This window comes from Sorghum bicolor, chromosome 4 (genome assembly GCF_000003195.3).
Source record: "Sorghum bicolor cultivar BTx623 chromosome 4, Sorghum_bicolor_NCBIv3, whole genome shotgun sequence".
Taxonomy (NCBI): domain Eukaryota; kingdom Viridiplantae; phylum Streptophyta; class Magnoliopsida; order Poales; family Poaceae; genus Sorghum; species Sorghum bicolor.
This window is the reverse complement of record NC_012873.2, coordinates 5,741,985-5,766,867: the sequence shown is the minus strand read 5'-3', so window position 1 is coordinate 5,766,867 and position 24,883 is coordinate 5,741,985. Positions and strand designations below refer to the sequence as shown.

General features: G+C 43.9%; 2 protein-coding genes and 1 long non-coding RNA gene across 3 annotated transcripts; 2 read left to right on the top strand and 1 right to left on the bottom strand.

The window, feature by feature from the left end:
• Positions 2,389-4,958, top strand: LOC8079429 (GDSL esterase/lipase At2g04570). The gene is made up of 2 exons (XM_021459423.1): positions 2,389-2,448; positions 4,494-4,958. The coding sequence occupies exons 1-2, from the start codon at positions 2,389-2,391 to the stop codon at positions 4,956-4,958; spliced, it is 525 nt and encodes a 174-aa protein (XP_021315098.1).
• LOC8077655 (putative UDP-glucose glucosyltransferase) lies at positions 16,078-18,190 on the top strand. Its single transcript, XM_002453386.2, has one exon. It carries the CDS (start codon positions 16,426-16,428, stop codon positions 17,917-17,919), a length of 1,494 nt encoding a protein of 497 aa, XP_002453431.1. The 5' UTR covers positions 16,078-16,425; the 3' UTR covers positions 17,920-18,190.
• On the bottom strand, positions 19,956-23,221 carry LOC110435097. Its single transcript, XR_002452760.1, has 3 exons — positions 22,870-23,221; positions 20,557-21,823; positions 19,956-20,120 (listed from the first exon to the last, which is right to left on the bottom strand). It is a non-coding gene; the product is annotated as an uncharacterized LOC110435097 (long non-coding RNA).

Here is a 24,883-nt window from a genome sequence, read left to right as displayed (position 1 = left end):
TCTAAACAAGGCCTTAACTATAATTTAGATGCAAATTGATATGCAATTCTGCTGCGTTACAGGCTGACAAAAAAAAGTTATCTAAACTGACCATATATGCAGTCCGTCGAAGTTGCTACTTTACCATGCCATACTCATCCATCGTATATTCAAGCCCTTCATGAAAATGATGATGCCAAACCAATCATAAAAAAATATTGTCATTTGTCCAAGAAAATTTAGAAGACATGTCATGTAGGAACTTCGATGCATATTATGCACGCATTTCTTATAGTGTGTTCTAAAAAAGAGTATCATTATACTGTGATTTCCCAATCTCAATGTGATTTCCCACTCTTCCTCATCCCAAATCACTAATTTTCTTTTCCCAATCTCAATTTCCCTATCCACCAATCCATAATCAACACTAGCACAGACTCTCAAGTGGGCAGTGTTTTGGATCTGGACGTTCAGAAGAGGTAGAGGAAAAACATAGCTCATCGAGGCAGGACACCTGAGTTCTTCCGAGAACCACCATCAGCGTATATGTTCATCACACAGGCAACGAAGGTGGAGGGTAGCGGACGCCGCAACCAAATCCACAAAGTGGCCTGCCGAGGGATGCCGTGCTCGCAGGTTGGGACGCGCAGCCACCGGATACGAGAACGAAGATGTCGTGCTTGCATGTCGTGCACGCACAGCCGCCACCGTTGAGGCAGGTGAGTTGCGTTACGGTAGAATCCGCAGGGGATGCCTTATATCCTTAGACGGAGGGAGTATTTAGGGAGTATTTTGTTAGTGGATTCAAACATCCCTATGAAATTTAAGATTCCTTGGTTTAGGATAAAGATTTTTTGTTTGGTTGCTTGCCCAAATCTTACCATACCACGCTCCATAGGCACATTTGTTGTTTTTTATGCTTGTGTTTGGTTTCACGCTGTAGTAGCTTTCCAAACTTTCATAGCTACGTGTATGTGTTGCTGACACATTTCTTTAATTACCGAAGTTTATGAGAAAAATGTGGTGACCATTTTATTCGCTATACTTTTGGTGGCAGCTACGCTTAAAAATCTCCGTGATGTATGATGTATCGGCGTTGTTTGTTGCCTTCAATACCGACCAAAAAGTATCGTCATACACGTGTCTCCACGAATTATGGCATAGTTGAAGGCATGAATTAGTGGACAATTGAGGGCATATTTTACTTTTCTCCATGGTTCACTCGCATTAGAAAACAGAGAAATATGTGTGGTACATATACTTGAGGTTTTTGCGCATATACACTTGAGTCATTGACTGTGGCTTATACATTATTTGCAAAACTTAGCTGACTACTAGAAACAATATACATTATTTGCAAAACTTAGCTGACCACCAGTTTGGGGCATCAATTCCTCCATTTGCATTACGGCAAATACCAGTCTGATTTAGAGCCCACCTATACCATGCATGCATTCCCTTGAGCTAATTCCATCTATTTCTCGGTTGTTGAACACTATGCCTAAGGCCAGCTCTTACTTCATACTCTTGTGCAGTTAGGTCATAACCCCTTTTTATCATTGTCCCATTAGATGTGTATCGAGCTCTCTTGTGCTCAACAGCAATGACACAGAACACATATCTATTGATGTTGGACCAGTAGGCCTTGTCAGACTGGTAACGAATCAGTTCAGCATAACACATGTACAAATATAGATCGAAGAAGCAGATCATACAAGCAACAACATTTAGAAGCACTAGATCTACTAAATATATCCCAAATGAGCAGATCATACAAGCAAACACATGTACATTCAATAGATCTAACAAATATGGATCAAACCGGCACAACATACAAGCAAACACATGTATCATCGCATAACAGAGCAGATCAGATGGATCATAGGCAGAATAGAGGAAACAAGCTTACCCCTTTCTTCATTGTGTCATCATCGTCGCCGACCATAGAGTTGGAGTCTTCCCCAGCGGCTGTTGTGCGGCTTTGGCGGATCAACGAGGCACCGCCATGAGCTTTCCTGCCTTGATGCACCGCGCCACCGACCGCAGGCTGCTTTCCAGATCTGACCTCTCCTGTGGTTGCACGAGGAGGAACGAATTGGTAGGCGCCGTATGTGGGACCAATGCGTAGAGGTTGAAGACCTTGGCCGCCGGGGTATGCACCTCTGGGGTATGTGCCGCCAGGGAGAAGATGTTGGTAGGACTAGAATTGAGGGTACCCATCCACGTTGGTGTTCAGATCTAGCCCCCATCATCTTGGAAGGGAAGACTCAACATGCAAAGGCGCCTGGGGAAGAGGTCGTAGTACCGGCGTTCAACGCTAAGGAAGAGGTCGACCCCATTGGATCCACCATAGATGAGCCATTGGGGATGAATCTCGTTGGAGAAGTTTGGTCGGAACCATTAGCATCCATGGTGCTTGCAAAACGGAAGGTGGATCGTCGCCGGCAGAAGAGACGTGCGGAAGAAAAGGTTTGACAGCGAGATGGGCAATAGTGAGAACGGCGACAAAGCAAGCTGAGAAGAGCGAGGTGGAGAGCGAGAGTGAGTGAGGTGGAGAGTGACCAAGAGATTGAGGAGAGGATAGGGTTCGACGGGGGGTGGGGGCAATAATTGAGGGGCACCCTATGTCCAAAGGTGCTTTGAGATTCTCTTTTGCTGTTAAAATTTAATCCATGTGTTTGGTTGCAAAATGGACTAAATGGGCTAAAATTTAGCATGCTAAATTTTATTTGCTTGAACCAAACAGGTTTAGACTCTGTTTGGATCTACCAACTAAAGCTTAGTTAGCTAAAATTTCAAAGCTAAACTTTAGCCATTTAAAAGTTCACCCAGCTAAAATTTTGTTGACGTGCTTGATCCTCCGGCTAATAGACTTAGTTAAACTTTAGCTGAGTTTGAAATAGCTACTCAGCTAAAATTTAGCTGGTCTTTTAGCTAGGCTTAGATCCCGATTTAGCTAGGCTTAGATCCCTCGTAGCCAAATTTACCCCGTGGAACAGGCCCATATTATCTTTGTGTATAGTGTGTGTACGCGTTATATATTGATATACACATAATGTATGAGACACACATATATATTTGCAGTTTAGTCTAGAGCCTTTGTTTAGATCCACTTGATGTAGTTCGCAGCTAGTAATGTATAGTAGCTCATAACTAAACGCATGCATATTTGGAACTATTTCGCTCCACCAAACAAAGTGCAACTCTGCTCCATAAATTTCAAAAAAAAAAATTGAAATTGTTCTGCAGTGGAGCCTGTGAAGCAATTCCAAATATACCTTACCTTTTCCCCCTCAATTGAAGAAAGATTTGAATGTGTATTGCTCTGAGAGAGTCAACACATGAAAGGGCCGTTCATTTCGTCGGGAATGACTCCTTGGAAGGATTCCTGGCCAGAACTGTTAGCTAATTTATATAAACTTTAACTTTTGGACGTAATGCCGGCCTCATTTTGGGCTAACCGAACGAGGCTCAATTCGCTCTAACCTGCACCGTTTTCTTCGGTCCTCTAACGTTGAATCAGTGGTCGCGTCCACCTATCTTGCCCATATCGCTTTGTTTAATTCTAAAAAAGTCAAAATTCTCCATCACATCAAATCTTAATCTTTTAACACATTGTATGAGCATTAAATATAGATAAAAAATAATTAATTATCAGTTTATCTATAATTTACGAGACAAATCTTTTAAAACTAGTTAATCCATAGTTAGACAATAATTATTAAATACAAATGAAAATATTACAAACAAAATACCATAGTAGTCAAATCAAAAAAAAAATCTCGAAAACAAGAACCACTCCCAATTAGATCGTTCCCACATGACGCTGTAGTGTACAGCATGCAGCCACTGATCATGCAACCACTTGTGCCGGCCTGCATTAGTGCCACTCTACCTTGATGGTGTATCTTCTTTTCCTAATTTGCTTTGTTGGCTTGAGCTTATTAACTAAATATGTTAGCTATTTAGTAGTGATTTTCTCTCGTAACAAATTAGCCAACAGTACTTTCTGTTATAGTTTATCAGCCAAACGAACAAGGCGGAAGTAGATTGCTCCACAAATCTGGCATTGACGCCTTGTTTATGGGCAAACCGTGTAATTACGCGCAAACTCCTGTAAATCACGAGACATACCTTTTAAACCTAATTAGTTTATAATTGAATACTAATTACTCAATAAAATAAAAATACTAGCCAAATAACAAAAAACTCTTCGAGACTAAACACGGCCTTACCTAAGTACTGTATACGCGCTGACCAACAGCGTATCACTACTCTCTCCGTCTCAAAAAAACCGTTGTTGTTGACTTTTAGACATCTTGTTTGACCATTCGTCTTATTAGAACTTTTTGTATAAATATCATCTATTTTGATATGGCTTATTTGATCATTAGAGATACTTTGATAATGATTTATTTATTTTAGAATTTGTACAAAAAATTTAAATAAGTCGAGCGATCAAACATGATTGGTCAAAGTCAACAATAATGATCTTTTTGACACGGAGGGAGTAGCCAGTGATCCCGCTGTGGAAGGAGGTGGAATACTACGAGGAGTACCAGCGGTGTCTCCGCGCGCGCGTGGGTCCGTCCCGCACTGCTGCCATCGTCCGTGGCGCGCTCCACGTGGTGAGCATCGGCACCAACGGCTTCCTGGAAAACTACTTCCTGCCGCTGGCCACGGGGCGGTTCGCGCAGTTCACGCCGCCCGAGTTCGAGGACTTCCTCGTCGCCGGCGCGCGGCAGTTCCTGGCGCGGATCCACCGCCTCGGCGCGCGCAGGGTCACCTTCGCGGGGCTCGCCGCCATCGGCTGCCTGCCGCTCGAGCGCACCACCAACGCGCTCCGCGGCGGCGGCTGCGTGGAGGAGTACAACGACGTGGCCAGGAGCTTCAACGCCAAGCTGCAGGCCATGGTGCGCGGCCTCAGGGACGAGTTCCCCAGGCTCAGGCTCGCCTACAAACCCGGAAATTTTTGGTGAGCATGCATCACAAAAATTTACGGACACAATACGTACTACACTATTTTGGTTCGAATGTGTGATAATACCAGTGCAAATTGATAACAGTGCGGAAGGGAAGCATCCTTGTCAGTTGTCAGTGTACTCTAAAAACAAATGTTGATGGTCCTTTTGTAACCTTGACAGACACTGCGTCAGCATCGCTGGCAATGCTGATCCTGTTCCTGAAGAAGCTGCTTCGGCATGCTTGAAGAATCGGCTCGGGCGTCTGACGAAACTGAAGATAATGACGCATCGAGGAAGGAAGGAAGGAAGGAAAGGCCGCAGCGGGCCAAGAAGGCTAATCCTCAAGCCTATGGGCCCTAATGGGTGACCTAAAGCCTGGCCCAAAAATAAGGCAAGTCTGCAACTGCAACCGCGCCCGCGTCCCGCAAACACGGTGGATCAGCAGTGTGTGTGTGTGACAATGGTTGGGCGTGGGTCTGGGTTCAGTAACGCCGCCGATGCATGGACGTGGTGCGCGGCCGCTGCTTCCCATGCGCTTGGCAGCCGCATGCACGACTAGGTGTGGTGCAGGTGCGCCATGCATGCACGACACCGTGGTCGATGTAGTCGGATACTCGGATCCCGACGCTTCGGCTTTCTACCATGCATGGAAGAGGAAGAAAGACATACAAGGAGAAGTGAGCTAGGGTCTATTTTCTTAGGCCTTGTTTAGTTCCCAAAAATTTTGTAAAATTTTCCAGATTTCCCGTTACATCAATCTTTAGACGTATGCATTGAGTATTAAATATATATGAAAATAAAAATTAATTGTACAGTTTGGTCGAAATTGAGGAGACGGATCTTTTGAGCCTAGTTAATCTATAATTGGACAATAATATTTGTCAAATACAAACGAAAGTGCTACTATTCCTATTTTACAAAATCTTTTGAAAGTAAACAAGGCCTTAGCTAGAGAGAAAAGTAAATGCGAGGGGTTAAATGTAAAACACACACCATGCTGACATGGAACATCAGCAAGAGCTCGGTCTTGTCTTCACGCAAACACAGTGACCTATTACTTCTCTCTCCATTCTAAATTATAAAATGTTTCAAATTTTTTTTAGATTTATAACTTTTGCTATGTACGTAGATCTCCTCTATGTCTAGGTATATATAATAAAAGCAATGTATCAAGAAAGCCAAATCATCTTGTAGTTCAGAATTGAGGGAGTAGTACGAAGAACGAAAACCATCTTTAGTCTGCTTTTTCTCGATCGGGTGGTTAATCTATATTTCATTAAAAGGGACATGTTGTAGAGTTTTATGTTATTGACGAGCAGCCAATAGAACAAAGCAACCTAGCTACTTGCAAGGACAAATAACCAATCAACTAATTACATTGAAACGCGGAAAAGAGACCAAGCCTGTGAGGCAGCGGCTAGTGATGAGTACCCAGCCTACACCCAATCCTCTGCTTCGCTAACAGTGGCGTCACGTAGTTTGTATAAATCCGGCGAGGAATGGCGACCAAAAACCAAGGCGTTTCTGTGCTTCCAGAGGTTCCAAGCAATGAGCAAGAAGATTGAGTCTGTGCAAGGCCTTGATCCCTTGTCAACCCTCTTGCGCTGGCACAGCCACCATCCAGCTATGTCCTCCTCTTGTTCAGGTATCAGCGCTCCCAAACCGAGTGGTGAACGCAACGCATGCCAAAGCTGCCTCGCAAGCGTGCATCCCAAAAACAAATAGCCGACGGACTCCGTCGCCTACGCGTACAGGGCACAGACATCCATGTCCTTCAGGCCATGGTGCTTGCACCTAGCCGAGGTCCATAGCCTGTTGTGTGCAAAGCTAGCCAGCCCAAGAACTTTACCTTTGGTGGCACCCGCGCGTACCAAAGCTCCCTTGCTCCAAGCACCGAGGTGGAGCCAGAGAAGAATGCTCGATATGTCGATGACGCTGAGTAGCGCTCGTCAGTGGACCACTTCCAGATGAAGCGATTAGCTTAGAAGGGATCCAATGCGACGCTGCGAGTTAGCTCCCAAACACGTAAGCACTAGCAAATGACCTGTACAGTTGTCGCTCCAATAATGTTCTTCGCCCAACGATTGTGCTGTGTGGTGTCGAACAGTATCCGACAGCGACCCACACTTGATATCACTGCAAATACGCAAATAGGTGCGGCACAAAAGTCCTTAAAAGGTCCGACCAGTGACCAGGCATGGGTCGAGAACAGAGCCGATGCTCCATCTTTCGTCTGCTCGTAGTTCGTCTGAGTGATTTTACTCTGCAGCATCATCCTTCTCCATGAGTGTGTTTTTTTTTGCCCGTCAAAACCAGCACATAAAAAGAAACACATCATCGATCGTTGATGCCCGACACCGTATTCTCACCTTCAGATGAGGCCGGCCTGTTTAGTTGTAGAAAATTTTGCAAAATGGTTATTGTAGTAATTTCGTTTGTATTTAACAATTATTATCTAATCATAGACTAACTAGACTTAAAAAGATTTGTCTCATAAATTACACATAAATTGTGTAATTTTTTATTTTTTATTTATATTTAATGCTTCATATATATACCGTAAGATTTGATGTGACAGTTAGAACAAAACATGAAATCGCAGCCGCTAGGATCACGTCATCTGCGGACCACCCCTTCAGCCGGAGTCATTGTTGGACACTGAAGGGAGTGTGACATCTAAACGAGAGTGAATTAAGTCACTTAAAAACTAAAGTCTAAAACTGCTTATAAAAACTACACAGATTTTATCTAGTTATTATTTCTAACATAAAAGAAGTTTGCACTGTAGGTTCCACGTACCAAGCTAGACGATGAAGGTAAAGTGCACACACTAAGGAATGCAATAAGCAAAAGCAGAAATATAAAAGACTTAGATAATACAAACTTTTGTATGACGACATTTTTATCGAGGTATTAAAAAGGTCACGCTTTTTACTAGTCTTAGGTGAAGCCCCTCACAAGGGCTAAGCTTCTGGTTGGGTAACTCCGCTGCTAATAGCTCATTGGTCTTCCCACACGCAAAAGTGATATCCTCTCTAGACCTCTACTGGATTGCTCGCTGTCGTCTTCAGTGTGGGGAGAGCTTTTGTTTTGGCCAAATCACCAAGGTATAAAGCACGTGTTGTTCGTCTGTGGTCACCATTGCTTGATGCACGTAGTACTACCGAGTGTTTGGCTCTAACCCTAAGGTCGTGTTTGGATGTTGTTGGATTGACCTCAATCCACATGTGTTGAAATTGATTGGGGTGGAATTTAGTTCAAGTTCCACTCTAATCCACCTCAACACATGTGGATTGATATAAACCCGACTACATCCAAACTAGGCCTAACGTGTTTTCTGTGGTAGATTTATACATTGACGCGTAGGCGTGTGGGGGCAAGTATAAAAGATGTTTAGATGATATTATCCAGGCTAGACCAACAAACCGGGCCGCATTTGCGACAAAAACTAAGCAGGCGGAGGCCCAGAACTATAGTAGAAAATGGGATGAACCTTGGAGCACGGAGATTGTGAGGGCAGATTCTCATGCCGCATGCCATATGGAGTTTATTAGTTGGCACGTCGTTCTCGTCAATGTCTTCGAGATAGGTCCGAAAATATGGCCTATCGAATGGTGAGCTATATATTGATTTCAGTTTTCAGCATTGGGATCGGTCGGCCAGACACGGAAAGAGAGCAGGCCTACAATTTGTAGCAAGATGCAGCTTAATTTGACCATTTCTGAGAAAAAATAATAACTTTTCAAATAAAAATGACTTTGAAAGTATTTTGTATGACGAATGTAATACCCACTCAGTCCAATTATACAAGGCATAGCCAACTTTAATTCAAAAACCAAGAACACATTTATTTCTCTCTTTCAACACTACATCAATATATGTGTGTTTAGAGAGAACGCGTCTTATATTATGTGACATGAATAAAAATAATTATGTCTTATATATTAGGATGGAGAGAGTAACATGCATCTATATTGTGATCTGTGTATATGTAATTAGTTGTGTTAAACATAAAAAAGCTTGACCACGAGAGAACCAAATATATAATATACTATAAAAACGGTGCTTTATTTTTTGAATCAAAAGAAGCCAATACGCAAACAGGAATAGCCGAATGTAGACGACCTGCTTACCCCTTAGTCACCCGTGCCAAGGCAACGACCGCATTGGCGCCCACGTGCTGACCGTGTCCACCCTAGCTTGCGGCTAGGGTTTTGACGATGTTTCGGCATCAGAGATGACAACTTCGCTGACTGTTAAGGGAGAGTCAAAGAGAGAGGACCTCGATGACCTCGCCCTCTCTCCAATTTTCCCTCTCTTCTCCATCTCCGGCGGGCATAGAAGGGGGTTCAGGGGATGAAGGACGGGTAGGTAGTGGAGACGGTGGTTAGATGATTAGAGGCCCTAGCAGCGGTGGAAGCGACCGGGCTACGAGAGCTCCTTGGCCGGAGCTCGCCGCGAAAGAAGGACGAGGCAGGAAAGAAGGCTGATACCATAGGTGCAATAGGGTTGCGCTGGGGCTCCACTGTCTATTATGAATGACGGCGGATAAACGACAAAGAACACAAGATCAAAACACAGCGAAAACAGTATTATGTAAAGTACTTCCTCTAAGGACACATAACTTTGCCGAATTCAGATCACCTTTCAAGCATACAAGAGAACCTTTTGATACCTTTAGAACGCCATTTGAACTAGAATACTGAAAACCTTCTGCATCAAGCGTGCTGAGTGAGATGAGATTTCTGGTCATCCCTGGTATGTACCTCACATTCTTCAGTGTGCGTTTCATGCCATCATGTGCCTTGATCTAAACAGAGTCGATCCCCACAATGTCACACGGGTTGTCGTCTCTCATACGCACAACATTCCTTTCTGCACAAGCTTATAGGAACTAAACCAATTTCTGTTAGTGCAAATATGACATGAATATGTAGAATCAAGTATCCATTCATCATGACCAGCAACACAACCAGCTAAAACTACCAGACAATCTCCAGAATCAGAATTTTTAGTACCAGAAACAGAAGCATTACCATCAGGATTGCCTTTTCTCTTCTCCTTATTCTAAAGTTTCTTACAATCCTTAATAAAATGGTTTTCCTTGTTGCAATACTTACAAAACATCTTAGGCGGCTTGGACTTTGAATGGCCTCTTTCATCGTAGCTCTTGTCATAATTGTTGTTGTTATTATTGGAGGATCTATGCTCAGATCTGCCTCTCACATGCAATGCTTCGCCCTTGGAGGACGACGAACCGTCAGACTGCACCATGCCTTTCATCTTCTCCCTGGATTGGAGTGCCTCATAAACTTCCACAAGGGTTAGTTCATCACAGCTCAAAAGTATGGTGTCACGAAAATTAGCATACGAATTTGGCAGTGAACATTACAGTAACAGACATAAGTCCTCATCATCATACTTCACCTCCATCGACACTAGGTCAGCCACGATCTCCTTAAATATAGATAAGTGGCTCATCACAGAGTTACCCTCCTTCATCTTGAGAGTGAAACCCTTCATCTTCATATGTATCGTACTGGTTAGATCCTTGGACATACAGATCGATTCCAGTTTCAACCAGAGTTCTGCAGCATTCTTTTCCTGCAACACCTCTTGCAAAATATCATTATGGAGATGAAGCTGAATTAAAGACATGTCCTTACGATCCCTGCGCTTCTCCTCAGGAGTCCAAGCATCCTTCGACTTCTTTCCGAACCCTTCCAGCGCCTCATCATAATCATCTTTCTGAGCTAGAATGGCCCGCATCTTGACTTGCCATAGCGAGAACCTCGTCTTATAATCCAGCAGCGGTAGATCGAACTTCATCGACGTCGTCATGGAAACCTAATCTGCAATCACAACTCCGATACCACTTGTTGTGAATGACGGCGGATAAACGACAAAGAACACAAAATCAAAACACAACGGAGGCACAAGATTTATCGTGGAAAACCCCTCCAATGCGAAGGGGAAAAACTACGGGCGGCAGCCAGCAAACACTCCTCACTATTATCAAGAGTTGAGTTACAACGCCGTGTGGCAGCTTATAAGATCATATCTTCGGTGGAACCCTAATTGGCCCAAGCCTCCGGCAACGGGCCTCCGCTTCGCTCCGTCAATCAAAGTCGACCTTTATAATGTGCAACTGAATTTAGAACATATTTAACACTGTTCGTGGAGCTCTGGCACAACCTTAGCATGCTGTGGCGGAGTGATGGGTGGTGGGGGGGGTGATTACAAGCTCAAGCTTGCACGTGACGGCAAGAGGAAGAAAAAAGCTCTACACGCGTACAGCAGTAGGAAGAAGAAAGCTCTGCATTCGAATGGCAAGAGGAAGAAGAAAGCGCAGCTGCGGCTAGATGTAGATCGTGCGGTCCAGATTGTTGACCGACAGTGGAACAAAATTTCAGTCACGTGCCAAGTATCGGATACACACTCCCATATGTAAATGGCATCCATTCCAAGATTCAGAAGGCCTCGATCGCAGACTCATAGCTGATGCTAGCTTATTTCTTTCTCACCACATCAAAAACTTTGGCGGTCGGTTGGACGGTATTTATATACTATACATCGACAAAGGGCTAAACAGGCGATCATCCAGTACTAAAAAACAATTGAGTAGAGCTATCACCACCAGGACTTATGGTTATTACCATGCATCACCAAATCATCATCTTCCAGCCGTACGTGTACCTGTATTCAACGTACCCATGCATGTTCCTTAATTAGTCACTTAGTCAGTCTTTGATTTGCTGGCGATTGGACTAGACATGCGTATTACCCCACATGGCAACCGAACTGAGACCACAGCCGTTCCAGATAACAAATATACTCTAGGCCAGCGGTACACGGCAGATACATATACGACAAGTGAATTGCTACAAATTAACAAACTGTTCCATGCCAAAGTCGCCGTGAGTGAAAACGATATATATATGTAAAATTTACACGCAAGACGGGAGCTCCACGAAGCAGCATTGCCTTCTCCTTCCAAATGCTACCACTTCTAGCTAGGTTCCGTCCTCTACTTCGACAGCAAACAAAAACCTGGCGTGTCGCCATCTGTAGCTATATACATATAGCAGATTTTCGCCGAGAATATGCTGCGCGCTATATAGCAGGCTCCCTCGATCCGACCGGTCGATCGATCCAGAAGTCGCCATTGACTTGGCGAGCAGGGTTACTTGGGAATGAATACTCATACTCTGCTACCTGCTGCAGGAGTCGTGGTGTGCCTTCCAGAAGAATGCATGCATGCCACAGAAAAAACTTGTGTCGCCGCAGGACACGGATGGGACGGAGCAGATGAGCCGCGCACGGAACGGGAACGGGAACGGGAACGGGGAACGGAGCGGCCAAAAACTAGGCTGCGTCAGTGCTGGGCTCACCACGAGGTGGACTCATGCGGCCGCGAGCGGCGATGATGGCGATGCACACGGATGGGATGGTTACAAAGCCAGGGCTAGCTACTTTCTCGGTTTGCACGGCACACACGGCAGACCACGTACTCGGAACTACTATACAGCCGCAAGAAATGATTTGGCTAGGTGCTTGTGGGTGAATACAGCAGCCGGTGCCTATAGTCCAAGTGAAGTGACGTGCTTCTTGTCCTGATGAGGCTGGATCATCGATCATCACGTGCATCATCACAGTTTTGGTCCTACTCGGCTAGTACATGTAAACCAACAGTAGATAGGAGTACTTCCCTTATGGTACCTAGTATTAGGTGTGGCCTTTGTGTATTAGCTTTTTTGATTGATAAATTAATAACCCTTGTTCATTCTAGAAGCCGCAGGTATATACAGTATTAATTTGAAGCATCAATATAGGATGTTTGGTATATATGAGGATATGAAACTGCTGTTAATTACGTATCTTCTTACACATATATTTTTTTTTGTTTGGTTCTTCATTTGTAGAACGTAATGATGAGTTGACTTATTGTCATCTTATTTGTCTTCCCAAACCTAATAATTAGTAATAGTGTGAGAGGAATAGAATTATATTCTACTAAATTATTCAAGGAATAGACACATAATGTACTATCTCATTTAGAATGAAGTGATTCTTCCTTGAACCAAACACACTTATAAATTATCCGTCTCCTCCACAGCGCCGGCGTCCTCGGCAGTGACCATTAATTTGCTTCGTTGATGTGGATTACTGGATTCTCTTTGTTGCATTTGCCTCGTTGTATGGTTTGCTGGCTCTTTTTTTTTTTTCATCCTCAGCCATTCACCGTTGGCTACCTACTAGTGGTACGGTCCTAGTTCCTCTCCGGCCGATTCAGCAATCAACACCATACTTTCGTGATTTCCTTAATGTCAACATCATTCTAGCCAATATCATACACACATCCCCAAAGTGCACAAATGGCATTGGCCAACCGAATCATATGCACATCATCATCTAGAAGGGTGTTCATATTTTAGCCACGGCTATTGTGTTTGTCCATCATCAAAATGGACAAATCATCGTACTGTATATGGTCTTGTATCATTTTATTTACTTTTCAGGTATCCATGCTCGTTTTTATTATATTTACACCAAATTATCATGCGAATTCAAAGGTGCTCATAGCTAGGGATAAAGTGCATGCGCATATATTCATAGTAGGTAAGTGTACATACATATATGAGTGTACAACACAGTGGTGTACATACATGTATGATTTTTCAAGGAAAAATATGAATTACAACTATTTATTGTTGATGTTTAATTAGCCCATCACCGACAATGAGCTAGATCACTTGATGTAGGATCTAACCGACTTTGAGGTCAGCTGGTGCCTAGAGAATGTATGCACTCAGACCTTATGACTCTAGCGATGAGCACGATACGCAAGACACGTCACCGAAGGAGCGCTAGGAGCGCGATATGCGAGAGATCCTAACGAGGTCTCTTGAGACCCAAAACCCCACATACCTAGGAAGGAACCCGCGGGGTGTGCAGCGGCTATGGTTTGCCCTAGCTAGCTTGGCCGATCTAGAGCTTCGTCATCGTTGATCCACCGTCCATGCAGCACCGTTGAAGAACAAAGGAGAAGTAGAGGAAAAGAGAGTAAAAGAGAGCTTGTAGATTAATTTTTGTGATGATTGTGTGTGTTGGACACCTAAATCGGTCGTGGACTTTATATTTATAAGGTGGAGGTGGCCTTATCCCTCTAGGAGTCGAAACCCATTCCAAATTTCATCAAAACACGGTTTGATCTGTTCTATCTGACAAAGTCGGCAAAGCTGATTTGGGAATCGGCTAGCCAGTTTCTATGGGCACGGAGTGTTGTTTCTAGGCTGAAAACAGGGGGCTGACTTGCCACTAGGAATTCTCGGTAAAAAAACTTCCAAAATTCATAACTAACTCATGACAATTATGTGTTTTGGGCACCTCAATCGATCGTGAACCTTATATTTATAAGGTGGAGGTGGCCTTATCCCTCAAGGATTCGAAACCCCTTCCGAATCTCGTTAAAAATGTGTTTAGATCCATTTTGAACTTGACAAAGTCGGCAAAACCGACTTGGGAGTCAGCTAGGCCGGTTTCTACAGGCCCGGAGTGATGCTTCTACGCTAAAAATAGGGGAAGTCGTCGGTAGCTGACTTGGCACTAGGAATTCCATGCAAAAAGTTTCACAAATTCATAATTAATTCATTCAGACTCCAAATGAGATGATCTATGTATGTTTTTTCGATCAGCTCGACGATAAGAACACAATGATGAAAGTCTAATTTTGTATTCAAGAAAGTTAGGAATTCAGCTTAGCTGACTTGGGGAGTCGGCTAAACCGACTCTAGTTGAGTTAGTCCTCGAAAAGGTCGTTTCCTTCAGTCGGGCTTCAAATGCAATGTTCCAAGTATGCTTTCTTGTCGTCTTGATGATAGAAACATGATGGAGAGTCCATTATGCACTTTGAACACTTTTGAGTGTCAACATTTATCTTAGTGGATGCTTGTTTCCTACACAACTAGAATGGATCAACCATTCTTATTTTGAGTGGATGGTTGGTTTTACATGATTATTGGAACATATTAGTATGTAGTCATCATGTATTAGGTTTTTTAGTTTTGCATTTGACCATGTTTTACTACTCTATTTCAATTTATAAGTCGTTAGCCAATTCTCTACTTTTGGACAAATTTATAAAAAAAAGTATATTAACAACCACTATATCAAATAAATTAAACTATATTTCATGGTGTATTAATAGACCTTATCTAATGTCATAGATGTTTATTTATTTATCTATAAACTTAATTAAAACTTGATAAAATTTAGCTTAGGTCACAACCAACTACTCCCACCATTCTCTTTTATAAGGCTTGACTTGATATCACACGGTCTTCCTAATTAAACTTTGACCATCTATTTATTTTATTTTATCTATTATTTATAGGCACAAACTTATGATAATTGGACAATAGATTTAATTACAAATGTAATCATCATATCAAGTTTGTGTTATAATAATTAAATATCATTAGTTAAATTATTAGTCAATAATTTTGAAGTTTGAATCTTCATTTGTGTGTGTCCTATAAAAGATAATGGATGTAGTAAAACAACTTCTACAATATGGCGAGTGTCTTTGGCCTTGTTTAGTTAGAGAATGAAAATTTTTTGGATGTTACATCAAATGTTTCGTAGGATATCGGAAGGGATGTTTATATACTAATAAAAATCTAATTACATAACTCCAGAAACGGAGAGACGAATTTATTAAGCCTAATTAATCTATCATTAGTACATGTAGGTTAGTGTATCATTTAAGGCTGATCATAGACTAACTAGGCTTAAAAGATTTGTCTCGTGATTTTCAACTAAACTGTATAGTTAGTTTATTTTTTATTTATATTTAATACTCTATGTATGCCTCCAAACATTTGATCTAATGGGTGAAAAATTTTTAGATTAGGAACTAAACAAGGCCTTTGTACTCAACTTAAATTGGTAGTACGAGTAGATCTTAACTGCACAACAATCATACGCGCCAACCTAAATTAAATTGTGCTGTCGGATGATTCGTGTTTGTGTGTGACAAATCCGAGCTGAGCCTGAGAGAAGTACGACAACCGAATTTGGCTGTCTTGTGGTAGCGTATCTGCGTTGTCGCCAAACGGAAAGGGGGGCCTGGCGAACTTCGATCCCTCTGCCGTGCTTCGCGACACGCCACAAGCTATCTATCCAACGCCGGCGTCATATATTTTCATGTCATGTATCTATGCGTGTGACATGGTCACGCCCGACGTCATCGTTGCCCGAACCAAATTTCCTCTCTCCCTCGTAAGTACTCCATATAAATAAATGTACATGTGCACTGGTGGCTTTGTATTCTCCACGCTGCTAAAGACCCAGCAGGCATATAGATCGGTCCTCGTCAAGCCGCCCCGAAGGTGATTCACGGGTGCACCGCTGCACTTTGCCGGCCAGCTCGATCAGGGGGAGGCCCGACGAAGACGTGGCAGCAGAGGTCCGAGTCCGATCCATGGGCGAGGAAGCAGCGGCCGCGCCCACCGTGGCAGCAGCGGCAGCGACAGGAACCGGCGGCGCCCCGCCGCACCTGCTCCTGATCTGCTTCCCTGGCCAAGGCCACGTGAACCCGATGCTCCGCCTGGCGAAGCGCATCGCGGCGAAAGGTCTCCTGGTGACCTTCTCCTCGGTCTCCACCGTCGGCGCGAAGCTGGCCGCGTCGGCGGGCGTGTCGGCCGGCGGCGACGGCGTGGCCGTGGGCCGTGGCCGCGTCCGGTTCGAGTTCCTCGACGACGAGGACCCCGGCCCTGACCTGGACGACCTCATGCGGCACCTCGCCAGGGAAGGACCGCCGGCGTTCGCGAAGCTGCTGGCGCGGCAGGCGGCGGAGCGCAGGCCCGTGGCGTGCGTGGTGGTGAACCCGTTCATGCCGTGGGCGGCCGACGTGGCCGCCGACGCCGGGATCCCGTCGGCGGTGCTGTGGGTGCAGTCGTGCGCGGTGTTCTCCCTCTACTACCACCACGTGCACGGCCTTGTCGAGTTCCCGCGCGAGGACGACCCCGACGCGCGGTTCACGCTGCCGGGTCTCCCCGAGATGTCCGTCGCCGACGTGCCGTCGTTCCTGCTGCCGTCCAACCCGTACAAGCTGCTGGTGGACGCGATCATCGCGCAGTTCCGCGCCATCGGACGCGCGTCGTGGGTGCTCGTCAACTCCTTCACGGAGCTCGAGCGCGACGTCGCCGCGGCGCTCCCGGGGGTGACTCCCCGCCCGCCGGAGCTCATCCCCGTCGGCCCGCTCATCGAGCTCGCCGGCGACGGCGACGGCGCGGTGCGCGGCGACCTGATAAAGGCCGCGGACGACTGCGTGGAGTGGCTGGACGCGCAGCCCCCGCGGTCCGTGGTGTACGCGTCGGTGGGCAGCGTGGTGCTGCTCAACGCGGAGGAGGTCGGGGAGATGGCGCACGGGCTCGCCGCCACGGGGCGACCGTTCCTGTGGGTGGTCCGGCCGGACACCCGGGAGCACCTCCCGGAAGGGTTCCTGGACGCCGTGGCCGGGCGGGGCACGGTGGTGCCGTGGAGCCCGCAGGACAGGGTGCTGGCGCACCCGTCCACGGCCTGCTTCCTCACGCACTGCGGCTGGAACTCGACGCTGGAGACCATCGCGGCGGGCGTGCCCGTCGTGGCGTTCCCGCAGTGGGGCGACCAGTGCACGGACGCCAAGTTCCTGGTGGAGGAGCTCAGGATGGGGGTCCGCCTCCGCGGGTCGCCGCTGCGGCGGGACGCCGTGCGGGAGGCGGTGGAAGCGGCCGTGGCCGGGGCCGAGGCAGACGCCATGCTCGCCAGCGCCAGGAGGTGGAGCGCCGCGGCGAGGGAGGCCGTGGCGCCCGGAGGGTCCTCGGACAAGCACGTCCAGGCGTTCGTGGACGAGGTGGCACGGCGAGCGTGTGGCGTGCAAGCGGCTAAGGTCGTGCCGCCGCCGCCGCCGTCGTCAGAGACTCCAGACTCGTAGAGCAATCAGCAGTCACCAGTTAAGAGAGTCCGAAGCTGAAAGCGAGTAATAATCCTGCATGTTGTTACAGTTTCACCGTGTGATAGTACGAACCGAATTTTGCTTCTTCTTTTTACCGTGTGTTGACGACGACGCCTTTTTGTTTTTGTGTTGGTCGAGTGTGCATGGAACATTCCAAGGTGACACGTCTGTCTGCTGGTTTGGGCTTTGGGGTGTGGCCGCGCAAAAGGCATTTTATTGAACTTGATCGATCTTTATCGATCTTCGAATATTTTCATCTTTCTATTTCTTATTTTTCCATTATCAAAAATAGAGCGGAACTAGCTCTTTTGTTGAACAAGATTGAAGGGTTGAAAGAAACACAGAGCGATTTTATTAGAATGCTTTTCCAAACGAAAATTTAGAGTGAATTTTAGAAATATTGTTGGAGATGCTCTTAATAAATAGTTCTAGTTGGTTCAACTATGAGTTAATAAATGGACTAATTTTTAGCTAAGAGCTCAACTATTTATTTAGCTTATTATTAGTTGAGCAATACTACGTAACAAGAACTAATAGCTAACAATATCCAAGAGATGAATTCAAGCACACCCTAAAAGCACGCCTCTTAATGTCCTAAAAGCATCTCCGAGAGATAATATTTAGTAAAATAAAAAAACTCATTTAAAGTATAGAGTTCCACAACAGCCTTTGTATAGGATAGCTAGTGAGGACGACGTGCTATATATGACAAGCGAAAGTTTAGGGATAGTAAACTTGCTATTTTAGCAAACCAGATAGCATATTGAACTTTAATTTTTGCTTTAAAAATATATAAATAACCTAGATAATATGAATAACATATCTATTGGAGTTGCTCTAACCTCCCTACTCTTCTTTCGACGCAAACATGTTAGCGGAGACCTTGCCGCATTGTCCATCTATCACTTCTGATCCAAGGGCATTGGAGGTCTCTCCAAATCCCAAAGTGTGCAAACCACAACCATATTAGCCTCCGTCTTGGCTGGCCTTAGATCACTACTCTCGTGGCTAGCGGCTACCACGTCGTCGTGCCACTCCACCCACCGCCACATGATTGTTGTCCTCTCCTAACCAATCGGGTGTTACATGAGCATGAAGCACAATGAGAACTGGCTCCCTCCACTCGCCTTTTCACGCGAGCTGAATAAGGATTTTGGGAGATGATAGGGTGTGGGTTAATAGCTATGACCAGCGATAGTAATCGGGCAAGAAAAGGGGAAGTAGACGGCCGACTTGCCCTTCTCTCTACACCACATGCTCCTAGCCAACCTACTGCCTCTACTGTTTTTTAGACGCATACTCCCTTTGTCCTATGAAAAAAGTTGCTATAAGACTTATATCGATCAAACCTTTTTTAAGTTTGTAGAAAAATTAGCAACTATTATTATAAAAAATAGATGCAACGACCCATCAAATAATATTAATTATGTACCATTAATATTATTATTTTCATATATATATATGTTTGTCAATGAAAGATGTTTGATTTTCCAAGAAGCGAGAATGATATTTTTTATAGGCGAAGGGAGCATGTTAATATACAATAAACCAAGTTTGTTCTACAATTACAACTAGAGAGCACACTACAAGAAACCTGCTAATCCATGACAAAAAATTTTCGTCACGGATCATCAAAAAACTGTCACTATGCAACATTTGCGACGGTTTTAGAGAACGTCACCTATTGAGCGTCAAGGATTAACCTTCGTGACGATTTTTATAAAACCGTCACAGATTAACAGAATTCATGACGATCTCAAACCGTCACAACTGAGCCCAAGGCCTAGTTAGCCCAGCCCAAACCCATTAGCTGTGACAGTTCTAAACCGTCACAGATGAATTGCCACATCATCTAGACTGCTTATGTGGATCATGACATGGATGCTGATATCACCATCTAGCCCATCTATTTTTGTCGTAAGAAATTAAGACATTTATTCAATGACAAATATGGTGACATTTCTTTATTGTATTTCCAATTATAGATTTACAACCATTTGGTCAAATATGTTTACATATAAATATTTACACATTGATGATGAAGCAATTTAAAAACAAGACTAATTTATACAGCCAACAATTGTCTCTTCATGCCGCAAATAAGCAATGCAGCCGCCTTAGTGGAATGATGCTCCTTTGTCAAGCATTTCTCCAATATTGTTTATCCACCAATTCCCTTCCTGAAAAGCATAAAAAAGAAACATTCAATCAAATAGTGATTTAGATAACTTAATAGATAGCTGCTGGCTAAGCTAAAATGTATTAGGTACAACTATCAATTTAAACATATCAAATTGAAATGGCTGCACTCACAAAGTTGTTGCTGCCGGTTAACAGATGCAAAGCCAACACCATTGACCTTTAAATATGAACTACATGCATTGCAGTTTGATTAGCTTGACACTGCAATTATTTACTAAACTGAAATTCTAAATGATTGTTTAGGTATGACTTATAATTAATTTAAAGCAAGCAGCAAAATTGCATATACACAGATCAAACAAATAGCAGCATTACCATTTTTTCTATGTACTATACTGAATTGGACATAATTGTTATATATTGTGTTGATGATGCTGTATCAAGAAGATGACAATTCACAAAATAAAAACATACTTGCTGCTCTGCTACTGCGTACACTGAACTGCTCTGAAACTAAGCAACACACTGAACTGCTCTGCTACTGCAGTACTGCACTTGTTGTTGAACACTTGCTGCTGGAGAAACATTGAACTGCTAGCTCTGAAGAAAACGATACATCTGAACTGATGCTGCTCTGTTAGAACCAAGAAGCAAATGTGGCTTAGCTGCTATGAAAAAAAACAAGGAAGCTACAACACAGAAGCTGCTGCACAAAGAGACACAGATCAGAGAGCTCATGCATCAAACAAAGCTGAAAATAATAATCGATCATGCTTCAATATAATACATGTACGAAGATGCCAATGACTGACGCAAACACCATGATTCTTCGAGCTAAGGCAAGTAGTGGCAGCGGCTATGCCCTGTGTTGATGGCCGATGACAGGAGGGCAGGAGGTACGCCACCCCCACATCGACATGCATCCTGCGCCCATGCCTCCTGGGATCCCTCATGATCGCTCATCAGCCTACACACTGTCCTCGGTCTCCTCTGTGAACTGCATGTTGGAGGGCCAGATCCACACTTGGTTTAGGTCGTGCCATCGCAAGTGACGCAGGTGAGAGCCCCAATAGATCCAGATGCAAATAGCCATAGCTAGATCTAGATGCAAATAGCCAAGCTCTGTATTACAGAAGGGAATGGAGCAGGCAAGCGTACCTGTTGCGTGCTCATCACCGATGAAGGGCTCGATTAAGACTACTACTTGGTGATTTAGAGGACAGCAACAGCAACAACAAACTAGCATGTATCAATCCAATCTAAATAGAAAAATCAATTCATACTTGTCACCCTCACAAAGCAAATGACTTTTCAATCTTAATTGCTACTAGCAAAGTAGTAGATGGGCTCTTAGTTTCAATTCAGGAAATTTCTACTGTAGTTTACAACAAAGAAATACATGTCCTTTCTTCTAATAGGAACCATCAAGATCATAGACATGGAACAATCATTCATCTGTGGCTCTAAATTTTCAACTTTTAAGTTAACACTTGACAGATTTTACTAGCATAGAAAACAAAGAGAATGAAACTTATCCTGCCACTGATTCCACTATTGCTAACTGAAATTAACAAAAAAAGAGCAAGGCCTTAATCCCAATCAGACTTATCTGAAATCAAGACATACCAGTTGAAGTAGAAACCAACACAGACCAATTGAAGTAGAAACCAACAAACTTTTTCTGAAATCTCAATTTTCAGCCTTGCCTTTTGTGTGCTTGCTGAAAAAAAATTCTACTGCCCTGTTTCAGTTTAGAAAATTTCAGTTGTAGTGAATGATGGGCTAGCTGCTTCTCATAGATAAAGAAAGTCAAGTCATGTGAACTGGTCTACTTTGGACACTGTACTGACATTAGGATCATGATTGATGACATTGCACGAATATAGGTAACCGAGTCATGCTCAAAGTTACATTCAGGACCTGCATTCCACAAATTAAAACTGTTTGGATTTGTATTCTAATGCAAAAACAATCACACTATTTGAAAAAACATCTCTATCTCTCAAAGGCGTACCAACCTCACCCTCCTAACAAGAACACCCAGCATGTGCTTGCCTACTTGTGAATCCAAGAACACTTGGACGATTTTTTAAGAAAAAAAACTCAAATAAGCATGCCTATTAATGGACACATCACAACACTCTAATATTTCCATCCTGGCTAGCCATATGCCAATGGAGCAACACTAAACTTGGGAAAAAATAATGACATGCATGTTTAACTTTCCCTTTGTAAATTAGCCAGTATGTCCATGTGCACCCTCTTTAGTCTGGATTTCAAGATTTCTGAAACTGACTGGATTTGGAAGAGCAAAACTATGCTAGCAGTACAGTCCCATTAACTAATCCCACACTACAAATCAGCAGAAGAGATTCCAATCAATTAAAAACAGAATGATATGTGTGTAGCACAAAGAAAAGATTAGTTTCAATATTATTTATTTATTTAGCTATCAAAATTTTCATCTGTGCATAGGTTCAGGTTTCATACAATTTTTTGTATTGCATAAAAAGTAAACAGATTAGCCGAAAAAACAAATATGACTAGCCTAAATAAAATGCAATCTGCTCTAACTAAACACAAAGAAGATACAAGCTAGCAAATAATTCACATTACTTTCATTACTCTAACTAAACTAGATCTGGATCAAATAATTCACATTACTTTCAATGAATAAAATTGGCTGATAATCCCACCAAAAATTACTTTGCAGAGGACAGAGAACATTACACAGACCAACCAAAGGGGAGAGCAGATTTGAGGACCAGGAAGAATCAGTACACGCACCAGCAAACCACCTCTGGATCGAGCCAACAAATGCCAAGCTAGCTGGTCAGCACCGGTGTCTTCTTTGCAAGCATGGCAAATCCGGCAGCTTCGGTTCGTCAAGCACATAGATGAGGATGGCCTGCATACATCAACAAGGTTGGTGGTGGCTTCAATCCGTCGGACATCGCTCCCGACGGTGGTCGGGTAGCTTCAGTACTTGATCTGCACCGGCCCCGTGCGGATCGAGGTCAGAGATGAAGGGTAGCGCCATCCTGGCGACGAGGAGGATCGAGATGGAGGAGGATCTCGATGGGGTGAGAGACACGAGCGAGAGAGGGAGTAGGGCGGCGGCGGCTGTTGGGAGGGTGAGGCGAGGGTGCAGCTCAGTTTAGTTTAGGGTTTGCTTTCTAGCGGGCTGGGTCTGGGCTTTCTTTATTGATGAGGTGCACAGTATACTGTTCGTGACGATCTTCGAAACCGTCATTAAAAATCCGTCACAGATTAGAGTATTTCTTGTAGTGGCATTTGCAAAATTTAAGTCTGTTTGTAGGTTCGTGAGTAAGCCTGCTTATATTCCTATCTATAACATTCACATATTATGTTAGTCATGTGCGCCGTGCAAAATGTCATGCTGTCAACCAAACCATCTTAGAATACTGTGATCTTTTGGAAACTATAATTGAGCCGCGGCCAGCACCTAATTCGGAAGTCGGGACTCCTATGAGAGGAGAACGTACGGGCAACGGAAGCAGCGGGAAACGAGCACCTAGTTCGCGAAAAGAAAAATTTCTAGCTAATACATGTATAATTATATAATTAGTATTGAATTATAGACTATTTAAATTAAAAATTTCATCTTGTAAAATATATTAAAATTATATGGTTAATTATTTTTATCTATATTTAACGTTATATATATATATATATATATATATATATCCAAACACGAGGTAAAAGATTTTTTAGATGGAAATTAAACAAAGCCTAGCCTTTATTGGTGCCAGCCGCCGGGGTCACGGTCACGTAAAGTTTGCAGGTCTGCAACTGCCCTTGCATTGCATTGCATTGGCTCATCGTTATCGTTGCCTACTACTGGGAATCTGGGATACGGAGTGACCTGTGTAGGACCACGGAGCACGCTCCATAATCACGGCCCATTTCATTTGGGCATTTGGCATTGAATTCATGTGGCAGTGCAGAGATCGGGATCACGTTAGTGTTTTTTTTTTCTTTTTGTTATCCTGCAATTATAATGGTTTGGTTTCGGTTGGCTGCCTGCTGTCACGACCAAGACCATGAAGCTATAAGCTTGCACGTGGATATATTTAATTCCCCATCCAAAACCTTCTCACCAATTTCATCAAATTTTCAGACACATACACCAAGCATTACATTCAGACAAAAGGAAAACTAATTGTTCAGTTTGGTTGTAAATACGTCGCCGCTGCTACTGGTACCAGGATACATTTTACAGCAAAATCAGGTCATATTTGGTTGGGCTTGTTAAATTTTACTGTCTATCAGGTCGAAATGCTCCGTGGACTGCCGCCACGCCTCGCCGATCGTGTTGTCCGGTAGGATCCATGCATGCGTGTCGTCGATTTCATCTCGTTTCGATCTCCTTTTCCAACCGTCGTTTGCATTCTCGCTGTGTTGTTGGGTGTGTCTTATTTAAAGGCTGCGTGTGCATGCACGCTCTTCGTAACAGGACTACGGGCCTGTTTGGTTCTCTTGCTAAATTTTAGCTGGCTAAAATTATTTTAGCTACTCTTGGATGACTAATGGAACTAAACTATTTTAGCTCCTTTTAGTCAATGTGTTTGGAACTTTAGCTACTAAAGTGACTAAAGTTTAGCTAACTAAAATTTAGGAAGAGGAACCAAACAGGGCCTACATACCGCATAAGTACGGATCGGAGCGTCATCTTTCCTGAAATAGTAATGGATGATGCAACGTCGTAATGACAGACGTACGGTTGATCGTTACGTCCTGCCTAAACCTCAAGTCGCACTACACAATACACCGAACAGTT